Genomic DNA, 15,744 nt, shown 5'->3' with positions numbered 1-15,744 from the left:
GATGACGCCATGACTTCTAATTCTCGGTGGGCCTCTCGAATGTTCTGTTTGCCCTTGTTCCTCTGCATGGAAGCAACTGCCTCAATGAGCCCTTGGGTCCCCCACTTCATTCTCATCACTACGAAGATCTTCCCCTCCAGCCAAGCAGCTTGATTTTGCTTGCTTGCTTGCTTGCTTGCTTGCTTGCTTGCGGCATGGTATCTTTATGTAGCCCTGGCTGTCCTTAGAGGTGTTTCATTTGCAGACCAGGCTGGTCTCAAACTCACAAAGGTTTGCCTGCCTCTGCCTCCCAAATACTGAAATTAAAGGCATGTACTACCACAAACAACTCAAAATTATTAGAACAGGTCAAACATTGACACTCTTTGTTGTTACTTTGTTGTTTTTATTTTCAAGACAGGGTCTCACTATGTAACTCTGGCTGTCCTGGAACTTATTATGTAGACCAAGATAGCTTCAAACTGCCTCCTAAGTGCTAGGATTAAAGATATGTGCCACCACATCTGGCTGAAGGAGCAAATATCTTGTTTTGTTTTTTTAAATAAATAAATAAGTATAAATATTTATTTATTTTTTGCCACACCACACTGAATGCACCCAGTCTTGTCTGGTCTCAGAATCTAAGCAGAACTGGGCCTGATTAGTACTTGGATAGGAGCAAATATTCTTTTTTGTTCTTTTGTTTATGTCTTTTTATTTATGTTTTTTGTTTTGTTTTTCGAGACAGGGTTTCTCTGTATTGTTTTGGAGCATGTCCTAGAACACACTCTGTAGACGAGGCTGGCCTTGAACTCAGAGATTTGCCTGCCTCTGCCTCTATGTGCACCACCAATGCCTGGCGGGAGTAAATGTTCTTAACCACTGACTCAGCTCTCTGGCTGCTTGTCAATGTGGTTCTAGGTTATAAGTGTCCTGACATCTTGAGTGGAGCCTGATGAAACAGGATGAACTCTTGCTACATATACACAAGGGGAAAGCTTTGCCATGGACTTGCCCAGATCTTTGGGAGAGAAGGCTAGAATCTGATGAAACAACCCACAAAACAAAGTGACTGAGATAAAAACAAAACAAAAAAAGCTGTTGCTGGCCCACGCTTTTAATCCCAAAACTCAGAAGGCAGAGGCAGGAGGATCTCTGAGTTCCTGGCCAGCCTGGTCTACAAAAGGTGTTCCAGGATAGCCAGGACTATTGAACAGAGAAACCCTGTCTCAAAACAAGCAAACAAACAAAAACAGCTGCGAAGAGACTGAAACGCAGCATTGCCTAGGTTAGTCCTTGCTTGGGCTCCCATTGTTCCCAACTCTCCACATTATTAAACTCCTCAGGTCCGGCTCCTGCCTATATCTGTGAGAAAGCATGGGAGTGAGGACAGAACTCCTCCAAATAAAACCTAGGCATGTTTCTAGGAGTCCAGGAATCATAAGAGAAAGGAAGGAAAGACAAGGATGCTGGACAGGGTTCAGAGTCCAAAAAGGATCGGGCATGACTCTTGCATTCTAGTGTCATCTGAGTTCTACCCCTCCAGCCTACCTGTCTAAGGGCAACTTCCAGGGAGCAGGCAAACTCACACATATATGAAAATGTAAACTTTTATCCTACATGACTGTGGCCCTGAGGTATATTGCTATATTTTAAAATACTTGATAATCTCATGAAGCTGGAAAACTTGTGTAAGGCAAAGGACACTGTCAATAGGACAAAGCAGAATAGGAAAAGATTTTCACCAACATTGGACAGAGGACTAATATCCAAGACTAATATATAAAGAACTCAAGAAACTAGGCATCAACAAACCAAATAATCCAATTTTTAAAAAGTGGGGTACAGATCTAAACAGAATTCTCAGCACAGGAATCTCAAATGGCTGAGAAACGATGAAATGTTCAACATTCTTAGTCATCAGGAAAATACAAATCCAAAGTACTTTGAGATTCCATCTTATACCTGTCAGAATGGCTAAGATAAAAAAAACACAGTGACAGCTCATGCTGGTGAGGATATTAAGCAAAGGGAACACTCCTTTATTGTACAGTCACTATGGAAGTCAACATAGTGGTTCCTCAGAAAACTGGGAATGGATCTACATCAAGACTCAGCTATACCAGGTCTCTTGGGCGTCTACACAAAGGAATCTCCATCCTACCACAAGGACACTTGCTCAACTATGTTCCTAGCACCTTTATTCATAATAGCCTGAAACTGAACTCTAGATGTCCCTGAACCAAAGAATGGATAAAGAAAATGTGGTACATTTATACAATTTACTCAGTTGTTAAAAGGAATGCCATCATGAATTTGCAGTTAAATGGCTGGAACTAGAAAAAAACCTGAGTGAGGTAACCCAAACCCAGAAAAATAAATATGGTATGTACTTGTAAGTGGACATTAACTGTTAAATAAAGGATACTCATGCTGTAGGGTCCACAGACCCAGAGAGGCTAAGAAATAAGGAGGTCCCAGGGAGGGATGCATGGATTTCCCTGGGAAGGAGAAAAGAATAAATTTTGTGGATAAGCTTGGGGCAGGTGGGTTTGGGAACAGGAGGGATGGAGGGACAGAGTACTGGGAGAGACTGGAATTGGGGGGGGGGTACTTGGGGGAATAATGTGGAAACCTAGTGCAGTGAAATTTCCCTGGAGTCTATGAGTGACCCTAGCAAAGATCCCTGAATCAGTTATCTTCTACAACCAGGCAAGGCTCCCAGCAGTGGGACTGGGACATCAACCCAGCCACAAAACCTTCTACCTAAAATCTCTTCTACCTGCAAGATGTGCTGGAGTAACGGTGGCACAGAACTTGTGGGAGTGTCCCACCAAAGATTGGTCCAACTTGAGGCCCATGCCTGACACTGGCTGGATGGCCAAGGACCAGAACCTGGACAGCCCAGAGACCCAGGATAGAACCAGACACAGATAGACAAAACAAAACAAAAGTCAATGAAATGATTCCTAATGATATTCTGCTCTACTCATAGATCAGTGCCTAGGCCAACTATCATTAGAGAGGCTTCACCCAACAACTGATGGAAGCAGATGCATAGACTCACAGCCAAACACTAGACTGAGCCAGGAGAACCCCGCAGAAGAGAGGGAGGAAGGATTGTAGGAGCCAGAGGAGTCCAGGACACCATGAAAACACAGCCCACAAAATCAACTAAGTGGAGCTCACAGGGACTCACAAAGATAGAAGGGACAATCATGGACCCTGTATGGGTTTGAGCTAGGTCCTCTGCATATGTGTTATGGTTGTGTAGCTTGGTGTTCTTGTGGGACTCCTAACAGTGGGTGTGAGGGTGTCTCTGACTCTTGCCTGCACTTGGAACCCTCTTCCTTCTACTGGTTTGCCTCATCCACTCTTATTATAACTTGTTATGACATGTTTAGTTGATAACCAGAAGGCCTCTCTTTTAGAAGGGAATGGGAGAAGTAGATCTGGGAGAGGGTGGGGATGGGAGAAATGTTGGGAGGGAAAACTGCACTTGGTATAATGTATGATCAAAGAATTAAAAAAAGAAATAAGAGGTCAGAAAAAGTGAAAACAAACAAACAAACAAATAAAATACTTGATAATAAGGGGCTGTAGAAACAGTTAAGAGCACCTGTTGCTCTTTCAGAGGACCCAGGCCGGGTACCCAGCTCCCAGATCATGTGTCTCACAAACATCTGTAACTCCAGTTCCAGGGGATCTAACGCCCTCTTGTGACCTCTGAGGGCCCCAGACATGCTCATGGTGCACAGACATATATGCAGGCACATATACACACACACTCATACACATAAAATAAATATTCTAAAAGTAAAATTTTAAAAAACTTAAAGCGATTAAAGTAGATTGAAAAAATTTTTTAAACTTGGTAATAAAGTACCTAATTCTACAAAATATCTGTTGCCAACATTGAACTTCCACTCAGTGGTACAGGAACTTATTGCTAACTTAGAGTAAATGTAAAACTTTGTATAAATGTACTAAAATTGGATCTCTAAAGAACATGTTTAGCTATCTGAACTGTGGCACACACAGTCATATGCACATATCCACATATTTTCCCTGAAGATTTCCTTATAAAGTAGCCAAAGTCTACAGCTCAAAAATCTAAACACATGATTCTTCACAAAACAACAACACCACCAAATTTTGCATGCCAAGGTTCTACTTTTGCCATTTCCCACCACCCAGCTATATTGCAGGTTTTGTTTCTTTTATTTTGTTTGGTATTTTAAGACAGAGTCTCCATAGATAGACCAGGCTGTTCTCAAACTCAGAGTGATTCTCCTGTTTCAACCTCCTAAAGTCTGAGGGGATTACAGACATAGACTCTACTATCTACCTGTCTCTGTCTCCTGAGGGCTGGGACTAAAGGTGTGACCCACCATGTCTGACCTATGTTGGCATTTGGTCAATGTTGATCTCAGGAACTATGACTGTTCACCTTTGTCCTGCAGCAACTATACATAAACCCTCCTGTCTGTGGGCTCACACACAGTAAGTATTGAGGTGATCAGGTTTTTTGTTGTTGTTGTTGTTGTTTTACAGTTCTCACGGGTTAAAGAAGAAAGCAAACAACACACATATTATACCTCACATCTTAAACTCAAAGGGATATTTAGGCAGCAAGGGAAGCCTGGGCCCAACAGGAATTAAAGCACAGACTGGCACCTAACACAAGCTGAGTGGTCCCCTGCATGGAGGAACAGTATGTGCAAACACAGGACCTGCAGTGGTGGGCAGGGACCCCAGGCAGGCTGGGAACACTCAGGTGATAAAGGCACATGGGCCCTGGTAAAGGAATCAGAAAGGTGTCTATGTTTGCTGCATGGGTCTAGTGTGGCCAGATAGTCTCAGTTTTTCAAGAAAATATAAAGACCTATATTTTACTGTGAACTCAAAAATTTTTGAGTTAGTTCATTCCAAAAAAAAAAAAATGAGTCCACTATAATGTGCCTGTGGCTGGAAATAATGCACAGGGGCTTGACTGTGTACTTTTGGGAGCAGTAAGCAGTTCTAAGCCTAAATCTATCAAATTAAGTGTTGCAGCTGCTTTCTCTTCCCTTTCTTCTGCTTTTTGTTTTGTTGTTTTTGTTTGTTTGTTTGAGACAAGGTTTCATATAGGCCAGGCTAGACTCAAATTCATTACATATCCAAGGATGGCTTTAAACTCCTGATCATCCTGCCTTTAACTCCTGAGTGTTGGGATAACAGGCCTGCTCCACCCACACAGCTGTTATTAACTGCTTCCCAGGAAGGTAGCCTGACCTCCAATTACTTGACAGTGGTAATCCAGTCAGCTGGCTGAGCTACAATATAGTAGAAAGAGTGCTAATTCCCTTGGGTTCAAATCCAATTTCCAACATTTACAGTCAGTACAAACTAGCAATGTCACTTGGGTTGAGCACTCCATATTCAATTTTTATGATATATATAAAACTCATACATTAAAACAATTCCTGGCTAGTGAAATAGCTCTGTGGATAAAAGCACCTGCTGTGCAAGCCTGACAACCTGAGTTCAAATCCCAGAACCCATATTAAAAACAACAAAACAAAGCCAGAAACCATGGCATGCGGCTATAATCCCAGCACTCCTATAGAGAGTTGAAAAGAAAAACAAGAACACTGCTTCAACAAAGTGTAAAGCAAGACTCTACTCCCAAGAGCTGTCCTCTGACAGCCATATGCATGCCATGGTACACACACACACACACACACACACACACACCTCACACATACACTAAAAAGTAAACTTAAAAATTCACAATCCCTCTCGTAAAACTCTTTTGGGATTAAGGGACAAATACAAAGAGCACAGTGCAGAGGAAGCCCGATTCGCACATTAGCCAGCAGTGTCTATGAGTTGGGTGTCTCCTTTCTTACCACTTATTTACAATGAATGAGCAAGTCTTACTTGAGTAGGATTATGTTTATAAACAGGGTTTCTCTGTGTATCCATGGCTGTCCTACAACTCACTCTGTAGATCAGGCTTCCTAGAACTCAGAGATCTACCTGCCTCTGCTTTGAACAGCATTTCTAACCCTGACAAAAACACCTCTTTTTTCTTTATTCCCACTCTTTGCCTTAGTTCATAGCCTTGCCCTCTCCACCCTGAACTGTTACCTGGGCACAGGTGATTCCATCTCTTGGCTTAGTCAATTCCACAAGTGAATACAGACCTGATGGCGTCACTCCCCCTATAACCTACAGAACAAAGTCTAAACTCTTTCATCAAGGCTCTGCCCATGCTCATATCTGATTAGCCCAGACTTCCTACTCTATTCTTCCTACCTTAGCCTTACCAGATCCTATCCTTGCCTTTTCTTGCAAGCCATTCAGTTTCCCAGCATGGCTCTCAAAGGGTTTATCTTTCTGTTTAGAAAATTTGTTCTCTTGGTCACTTGTATGTTTCTTCTTACTCTTCTTTTCTTTCTTTATTATTTATTTTTAGTCTCACTATATAGCCTGGCTATATAGTGGCAGGCTTAGAACTCTCCAAATATACCAGGGTGGCCTTGAACTCACATAGATCCACCTGCTTCTGCCTCCTGAGTTCTGGGAATAAAAGTGTGCACCACTGCACAGGTCCTCTTACCTGTGTGAGTCCAGCCCCAAATGAACATTTTCTGATGTCTTACTAACTTACTTCTATAGTTGGGCCTACCTAGCCTCTTTAAATCATTTCATCGTGCCTTGGAATGTACTTATGATACATTTGTCCCAGTGTAAGAAAAGACACTAAAAACAAGGACATGATTTATTTTCCCCTGTATTTCCAGCCAACATATAATAAGTATTGGGTGCTTACTGAATGAATTAAGCCATCGAAACAAGAGCCAAAATAATAATGAGGATATTAGTTTCAAAATCCTTTTTATAAGAAAAACAGATCTATTTGGGCATAGTGGCACATGCCTTTAATCCCAGCACTCAAGAGGCAAAAACAAGTGGATCTCTGTGAATTCAAGGCCAGCCTGGTTTACATAGTGAGTTCCAGATGGCCAGAGCTACATAATAAGACCTTGCCTTGGAAACAGAAAGAGAAAGAAGGGAAGGAAGGAAGGAAGGAAGGAAGGAAGGAAGGAAGGAAGGAAGGAAAAGGAACACTGACCACTGGAAATATACAAAACAATAAAAAATACATAACAGAAACATATAAAATCCACTCAAAAGCTCTTAACTCCCAGAAATATATGCAAATTGGTTAACTTTAGCAGAACAGGTATTAAACACATAAAACCCAGCCAGGTGAGATTTTGTAGGCCTGTTATCTGAGCTACTTGGGAATCGGAGGGAATCATGAGTTTAGTTCCAACCTAGGGTGTAGTAAGATATTTACCTTGTCCACACCTGTGGCATAGACCACGCCCATGGGGGTGGAGACAGGAGACCTGGGGGAACTAAGGCTGAGGAGGGGGCTCGGAGAGCTCTCAGGGACAGGAGCACTTCCAGAGGCATCCTTGGGACCAGGAACCTGCTGGTGTTCATCTGTCTATGTTGTGAGTTATTTCTCCCTGAATAAACATCTATTCGGCCTACTTGTTTCTCCTGATCCTTATTAAACTTCAATACTAGGGAACATAGCAAGAACTTTCAAACTAAAATGGGGGCTGGGTATAGCACTACACACTTTTAATTCTAGCATGTTGGAAACAGAAGCAGGCAGAGCTCTGTGATTCCAAGGCCAGGCTAGTCTACATAGCAGTTCTAGCTCAGCCTGAGCTACCAAGTAAGAACTTGTCTCAACAAATAAATAAGCAAATAAACCTTCTAGCTATCTGGATAGTTGGACAATCTGCACTTACCAGGCAGTTGGCATTTGTCATAATAACTTGATCTTCACTGGTGTCTGTGGTCTTGGTGGAATGCATCTGACAGCTCAGGCAAAGAACTCACCCAGCCAAAGACAGAATCTCTGTATCCTGATATGTAGGTCATTTCCCATATATGGCAAATGTTGTCTTGATCTTGAGCCTAAGAAGGTGTCTCTTAAAGAGCTGACAATACCTCAGCTCACAGAGAGTCACCAGAGGAATCTTCAAATGATGCTCTCAGGTAGACACAGGTCTAGGGAAGAAAATAAACATTACCTTTTGCATTCATGTTCTTTTTTAGAAAGATTGTTTATGTATAAGAGTGTTTTATCTGCATGTGTATGTGTGTTCTGCATTAGTGCACTGCCCGAGGATGTCAGAAGAGGGCATCAGATGGGTGTGAGCTACCCTGTGGTTCTGAACTTGAACCTCAGTCCCTTGGAAGAGCAGTCAGTGCTCTTAACAGTTAAGCTGGACCTCCAGCCCCTGAATTTATGTTCTTACAGACTTGCCATTGAAGTGATTTTTTTCTTCTGCAAGCTTCACTGAATGAATAGAAGGGCTATTTATCAGCCTCTCCCCTTCCCCAGACAGAGCTTACTTTGACACGCTAGAAAATTAAGTCAGCTGTCCCAGAAACAGTGGAGAAGAATGTACAGCTGAATAGGGTGGCTCTGAGGTCAGACTGTCTGAATTATAGTCTGGCTTTGGAAGTTCTGAATTGGTAGACTTGGTAGAGGAATAGTTCCCGTTGTAAAGAGCTGAGCAAAGGGCTAAATGACAGAGAATAATCATAGTGTTTGACCTGTGCCTATTCATCTTAACTGCTCATAACAAGAAGCCAGAAAATGTTATCAGTATCATTTACCAGAAACAAAAGCTTATGACCAAAGAAAGACAGGAATGACCATGCACATTTGTAATCTCAGCATTTGGGAGACAGGATCAAGAGGTTGAGGTCAGTTGGGGCTACATAAAAAGTTCAAGATCAGCCTAGGTATATAGCTAGACCCTGCCTCAAAAAAAAAAAAAAAATACAGAATGTTGGAGAGATGACTCAGTGGTTAAGAGCACTTGTTGATTTTGCAGAGAACCTGACTCACAATCATCTGTAACTCTGGTTCCAAAGGGTCCAACACTTTCTCTTGGCTTCTTTGGGCACATGCTGCACATGCATACACACAAGCAAAACACTCATACACAAAAAATAAATCTCTTTAAAAATTTTTAATGAATACATAAAAAGATTCTGTTAGCAGGCTTGAGTCACCAGAAGCTTATCTTTACAATTCTACCCATTTCCACTATCTTTACTTTATTATCCAACTACAGGATCAGAGTTCTCAGGAAATGGAGGAAAGAGCAACCAATCAGCTTCGGGCCAAGAGAAAGGCAGAATCATCAGGGACAGAGAACAGAGCACAAGGCATAGCCACAGAATGGCTTGTTGTACAACTGGCTCCAGTATAAAAATGGACCTGGTATCCCAGTAGCAATACGGAAGGAAAACAAAGCACATCTTCAAGCGGCTGAGCACACATCCTGTGCCCAAACAAGTCAGGTTCAAGTATAGAACAGACACCTGCAGGCTCCACAGAGCCCTGGGACAGTCTAACAAGCAGGGAAATTATTGCAGTGATTTATCCCTTGATTTTAAACCATACTGAAACGAGTAAAGTCAATGATAGAGGGGGACAAACAGATAATTAACAACTACTACAGGCATGGTGTGGTTTGTAATTCTAACACTCAGGAGGCTAAAGCAGGAAGATTTGGAGTTTGGGACCAGACTGAGCAATATAGTAAGGCAAGAGAGGTTGCGGGTGAGGGGGTGGAGGGATGGAGGACAGAGGAGATAGGAGAGACTGGCACAATAGATTACTTTCTCTGGAAGTTATCCAATGATGCATCTGAGCAAAATAAGGAGAGGAGGGATGGAGAAATTATCTTAGGGTTAACCTTGTACATAGAAATATAGCAAAGGGCTTAAAAATCTTGTGGAGAAACCTATGCAAAAATATTCAGGAAACTTAAGAAAAAAGCATGAGGCAGCCAAGAGTGGAGGCTCACATTTGCAATCCCAGTTTAGGCAGGAGTAATGCTGTGTGTTTGAGGCCAGCCTGAGCTGCACTGTGAGTTGTAGGCAAACTTGGGCTATAGATTGAGACCTTGTCAAAACATAAATGAAGCCTTAGGATGTATCAGGGTTGGCAGAGTGCTTGCCTAACATGAACAAAGTCCCAGGCTTCATCTTCAGTACCACATAACCTGAGTGTGGTGGCTCACACCTGCAATCTCAGCACTCTGGAGGTAGAGGGAGGAAGATCAGGAGTTCAAGGTCAATGTTGGCCACATATGAGTTCCAGAATTTGAAGCCAGCCTGGGCTATATAAGACTCTGTCTCAACACACACACACACACACACACACACACACACACACACACACACACACCACATACACTCACACCACCATCACCACCAATAACAACAATGACAAAAGACATGAAGCTATCAGATACTTGTAATACATAATATGAAATTTATATTCAGAAATTGTGCTTTTAAAAAATAACCAGATGAGAATAGGGTGAAAAAAGTTTTTGGAGACAGGGTCTATTATGTAGTTCTCACTGGCCTAGAACTCAGAGATCTGCCTGCTTCAGCCTCCTGAATTTTGGGATTAAAACTGTGTGCCACCACGCCAGGCTTGATGAAATATTCTTCCTATGCTATTACTCTGCTACCTCTACCATCAGAACAACAGAACCTATCTTGATAAGAGTCTTCTGTTTTTTTAATGTGTCTTCATCTGTGCACCAGATGTGTGCTTGCTGCCTGAAGAAGTGGTGAGACTCCATGTAGGTGCTGGGAATAGAACCGGGTCTTTTGCAAGAACAGTAAGTGTCCTTCTCCACTGAGCCAACTTTCCAGCCCAATAATGGAGTCTTGACACTGGTTACTGAAGGCCTTTTCTTTTTCTTGGGAAAAGAGTAGATTATGGAAAAGATAAAAGGCTTAATTCAGGAAGACTGAGATTCTGATGTCAGTCTGAACTAAGAGGAAGCCTTGTTTCAAAAAAGAAACAAACATTATAGTACCTGGGAAGCAAAGACAAGTAGATATTTGTATTTGAGAGGCCAGCCTGGACAGCCTGGTCTACATATATATAGTTCTGGACCAGCAAGGGGTACATATCTAGACCAACACACACACACACACACACACACATACACACGATCATGTAATTAGCTGAATAATTAAAAGTGAAAGATGGGACAGGTGGTGGTGGCACACACCTTCAATCCCAGCACTTGGGAGCCAGAGGCAGGTGGATCTCTGTGAGTTCAAGACCAGCCTGGTCTACAGAGTGAATTCCACACAGCCATGGCTACACAGAGAAAACCTATCTTGAAAAACCAGAAAAAAAGAAAAAGTGAAAGATGGAAACAATTCATGTACAAATAGAATACCTTTACTTTAAGTATGGGTAATTCAAACCCATGTGAGGGTGAAGTGAAGCTGTGAAAATAGAATTAGTTACTAGTGAAGATGAGTTTGGTTCAGATACATAGGGCTCTCATAAGAGGACTGTCAAAGATGTTAAAACTGGCTGCATGGACTGTATAGAAATATCAACAAATCTAATCACCATGGTAGGATATGGCTTCTTATTTCCTGCACCTTTTAATTCGATCACTCTTCTTCCCTTTGTTTCACTCCTGCTGGAGCCCCGCTTCAGACACATCACCTGTTTGTGGCTTCTCCCACAACCCTCAATGTTCATCCTTTATCCTGCTATAATTTGTTTTTTGGGTTTTTTTGTTTGTTTGTTTGTTTGTTTTTTACATTCTCCTACATTTCATACCCCTGACCAGTACATGTCTGCCAAAATCCAGCCCACCCTAGACTCATTTCTCAAATAGTTCAAGAATGAAGCAGTCAGTCAGCTTCCTTCTGCTTAGCATTCATTCCCATTTTTTTTTTCCTTTCTCCTTAAAATGTTCCCATCCCCCTCTCCCCACTTTTCGCTCTCATTGTCATTGGCTTGACCTTCATGCCCAGTAACTCCGCTCCATTCCCTGTCATTTCAGGTCCAGAATCCTCACTCATATTTACCCTTCCAGGGTCAACAAAGTTTTGTTTTGCTCTAGCTTCTCTTTGACTTCCAATACTTCTCCCATCTCCTTTACCTTCAATTGTTCATCCACCTGATTCACCAGAGCCTTTTCCAATTGTGTCTTTCTCTTCCATAGGAACAGAGTCATCAGCAGTATCTTCCATTTCATCCAAGACAAATTTGTTAATTTCTACCCCTTCCTCTGCTCCCTTTTGTTCATCTCTCCCTTCTACACTTTCAGAAGGAATCTGTTTCAGACTCATATTTTCCATCACACTTTCATCACCAGTAATATTTATCACTCTTTCAATATTCTCTTCTGTTGTACTACTCGTTTGTGAATGTTCTTCCTGCTTCATCTCATCGGATTGTACTTCCTCAATATCTGACTCCAGTTTATCTTCAGTAGATCTCAGATTTTTATCATCAGTCCTAGGCTTCTCTTCACTGGACCTTAATTTCTCTCTACTCAACCTCAGCTTTTCATCACTTGACCTCGCCTTCTCTTTGGAGGACCCCCGCCTCTCTCCACTGTCAGACACCTTCTCTCTGATGGAGCCCCGTTTCTCTCCGCTGTTGGATGCTTTCTCTCTGATGGACCCCTGTTTCTCTCCACTGTCCAATGCCTTCTCTCTGATGGACCCCCGCCTCTCTCCACTGTTCAATACCTTCTCTCTGATGGACCCCCTCCTGTCTGACATCTTATCTCTGATGGACCCCCGTTTCTCTCCATTGTCTGATACCTCTTTGATTGATCTCCGCCTGTCTGACACCTTCTGTCTGATAGAGACCCGTCTCTCTCCACTGCCTGGCACCTTCTCTCTGATAGAGCCCCGTCTCTCTCCACTGCCTGGCACCTTCTCTCTGATAGAGCCCCGTTTATCTCCACTGTCTGGCACCTTCTCTCTGACGGAGCCCCGTTTCTCTCGACTGTCCATTTTCTCTACAACAGACCTCCGCTTCTCTCTCCTGCCCTCCACCTTCTCTCCCATGGACACCCGTTTCTCTGTCTTGTACATCAAGTTCTCTCCACTCGATTCCAACTCCTCATTCTGCCTCGGTTGATCCCCTCTGGACCTCAAGTCCTCTCCACTAGTCCTCAACTTGTCCTTAGATGGCAGTCTTTCTTCAGGCTCTGCTTTCATCTCGGTACTATTAGACACAGATCTAGCTTTGAGTCTGTCCTCCTGCTGTCCCGGAATCTCTTCTGAGTTGTCATCCTCCAAACTTGCTGAAGCTTGTGATGTCTTTCCTACACTGTTCAAGAGCTTCGTGTCCACTCTTTCCTGATGCAGGCCCGATCTCTCTTTCGAAATCTTCCTCCCGACGACTTCCAGCTTCCAGTTCTCAGATTCCAACTTTGAGTCCCACAGTTTAGACTTTTGCAGGTTTCTGTCCAAAAGTTCCACTCTCTTCCCAATCACGATGAGCCCATTCCAGGGCGTCCACACCTTTTCTTTCTCTTGCACTTGTGCCTTCTTGCAGTAAGGCTCTGGTTGCGATCGCCTGTGGACGTGGGCCTTGTTCCGTGCGCCGGGTGTCCGGGTCTTACTTCGTCCCCGCGGCCCCCTAAACTGCTTACTCCGTACTTTCGAGCCCGGATGTGAAAACTTGAACGGAACCTCTTTCTCCACAGACATTGCCGCCTGCCCTCGGCCCTAGCCCCCTTGACCCACTCGGGTTCCCCATTCCCCTCTACCCAACCCTCCCTCCCACCCTCGCCCTCCTTTCCCCCTCGGCCCCCTCCGGACTCCCCGCCCCGCCCACCGCCTGGTGGCGCCAAGATGCTCTAGTGCGCATGTGCACATGCGCGTGCCGTTTAAGAAGGAGGCGGAGCCCGGAACGGCCGCCTTTGTAGAGTCCACCCTCCGGACCGGCACGTGACCCTAGAGCCCCTCAGGCTCTGGCCTATCCTGGACTGCCTCTTTGATGCCACGTAAAGGCACAGGATCGACAGGTCTCACAGCCAATAGCAGATCGCGTGGTAGACCTGGTGCCCAGTCAAAAGGAGCAGCTACAGGCTATAGGAACCACACAGGGAGGTGGCGGTGAGTGTCAGTGTCAGCTGATAGGATCCCTACAGGGTCCCCTCATCCAAGCTCTTGGAACGTGCAGGCCGTGGCCAGCTGTAGGACTCTTGTATGTCCCAGCGGAGGAGCACCATGGAGAAGCATCATCAGGAGACTAGGAAAGAGAGTAAGGTAAAGGAAGGAAGCAAAATCCTTCCTACTCCGCCTCACTACATCATAACATGCCCAGCAGGGAGAGAGACCAGCGATTCTAGGGCCCCTGCATGGGGCCAGGTGGAGAATACAAAGATAATCAGGGTTTTACCTCAGCCTGCATAGATGGAATCGGAACTGTTACATCTCCCCTCCCCAGGACCAACTTGGTACTGGCTTGTTGGGGGAGAACAAGGCAGTCTGCAAGTGACTGAGAGGGTGAGAGAATCCTGTTTACAGACTCACCTGTGTATTTGTGTTCATTCTTCATTTTTTCCCTTTCAACCTCATTCAGTAGTTATTGAGGGTCTTCACTGTTTGGGATTTGCAGAAATAGACACTTGAAGTAGGGGTTAAAGGCTCTAGTGAGCCGTGGCAGAGGCAGGGGATGGAATCTCTATGGTCCATTCTGGAAGTCACAATTCCCCTAAGCAGCCACCAAGCAAAATAGATTTGAGTAGAGATAGACATCAAGAAGGAACCCGGGGCCTAGGGGCCGGGCGGGAGTGAGGGCAGACAGCCTGACTTGGGACAGAGAATCCAAGAAGTTGAGAGTGGGGATTCAAGTGGAATTTGAAGGAACAAGAGGGGCTGGCTTTCTGTTCACATATATGTTCATATGAGAAAGAATGTATAATAGCAGACGTGGTGATGAACACCTTTAATCCTAATCTCCAGAGTAGGAAGATCTTTGTGAGTTCAAGGCCAATCTGGTCTACAAGGAGAGTTCTAGGCCAGCCAGGGCTATGTAGTGAGATCTTGTCTCAAAGGCAGAAGAAACCAAAAACAAGACGGGCAGTGGTGGTGCATGTCTTTAGTCCCAGCACTCAGAAGGCAGAGGCAAGTGGATCTCAGTGAGTTCATGCCAGACTCATCTACAGAGGGAGTTCCAGGACAGGCTCCAAGCTACAGGTAAACTCTGTCTCAAAAATAAATAAATAAATAAATAAATAAATAAATAAAATCAAAGGCAGAATGTATGTTATTTGTATACATATATGTATATGTACTTAGATGTTTATAAAGTGATTAGAAGCCAGCACTTGTGAGGATGAGGCAGGAGGATTACCACCAGTTTGAGGCCTGCCAAAGCTACAGCGTGAGACTCTGCCATGAATACATAAATTTATTTCTTTATTAGGACAATGCCTAGCATACAACAAGGCCAAATGTAAGTGTAACTGATTGGTATTGTTGTGGTTGCTGTTGTAACTTTTATCAAATGGGTTACTATATGTTCTGAGAGTATGTTGAACTATTAAGCTGATGAGTGTACTCCAGATTTGTAAGGGCCATACTTTCTGAAAATCTTTTTTAATATTCATCCCCTAGATTAAATACTGCCTTCACAAAGTGCATCTTTCGAGGCTAGAGGGCTGGCTCACAAGTCTTCCAGAGGTCCGGAGATCAATTCCCAGCAACCACATGGTGGCTCATGATCATCTGTAATGAGGTCTGGTGCCCTCTTCTGGCCTGCATGTGTATATACAGGCAGAAGACTATATATGTAATAAAAATAAATAAATACATTTAAAAACAAAACAAGAAACCCAAAGTGTGTCTTTCAAATGTAGAGGCAAACTGGAAAGATGGCCCAGTGGG

General features: G+C 43.6%; 1 protein-coding gene across 3 annotated transcripts in view; it reads right to left on the bottom strand.

Annotated features, from left to right (window-relative positions):
• The window catches only part of LOC127228698 (splicing regulatory glutamine/lysine-rich protein 1), a 35,455-nt gene extending 21,867 nt beyond the window's left edge, over positions 1-13,588 (bottom strand). For 2 of the 3 annotated variants that reach the window (XR_007835043.1, XR_007835042.1), the window contains exons 1-3: positions 12,820-13,588; positions 11,994-12,777; positions 7,794-8,055 (exon numbers count right to left, since the gene is read on the bottom strand). Coding sequence is in view for 1 of the 3 variants with exons in the window: in XM_051193648.1 (XP_051049605.1) it covers positions 12,004-12,777; positions 12,820-13,560 (1,515 nt within the window). In the remaining 2 variants the exon portion in view is untranslated. Of the gene's footprint in view, positions 1-7,793; positions 8,056-11,859; positions 12,778-12,819 lie in introns of those variants that run through there. The other variant, XM_051193648.1, reaches the window with a different exon arrangement.
• Positions 13,589-15,744: the final 2,156 nt, after the last annotated feature.

The sequence above is a fragment of the Phodopus roborovskii genome, unplaced genomic scaffold (genome assembly GCF_943737965.1).
Source record: "Phodopus roborovskii unplaced genomic scaffold, PHOROB, whole genome shotgun sequence".
NCBI classification, from domain to species: Eukaryota; Metazoa; Chordata; class Mammalia; order Rodentia; family Cricetidae; genus Phodopus; species Phodopus roborovskii.
Note: the sequence above shows the minus strand (reverse complement) of the source record. Positions and strands in the feature narration are given on the sequence as shown.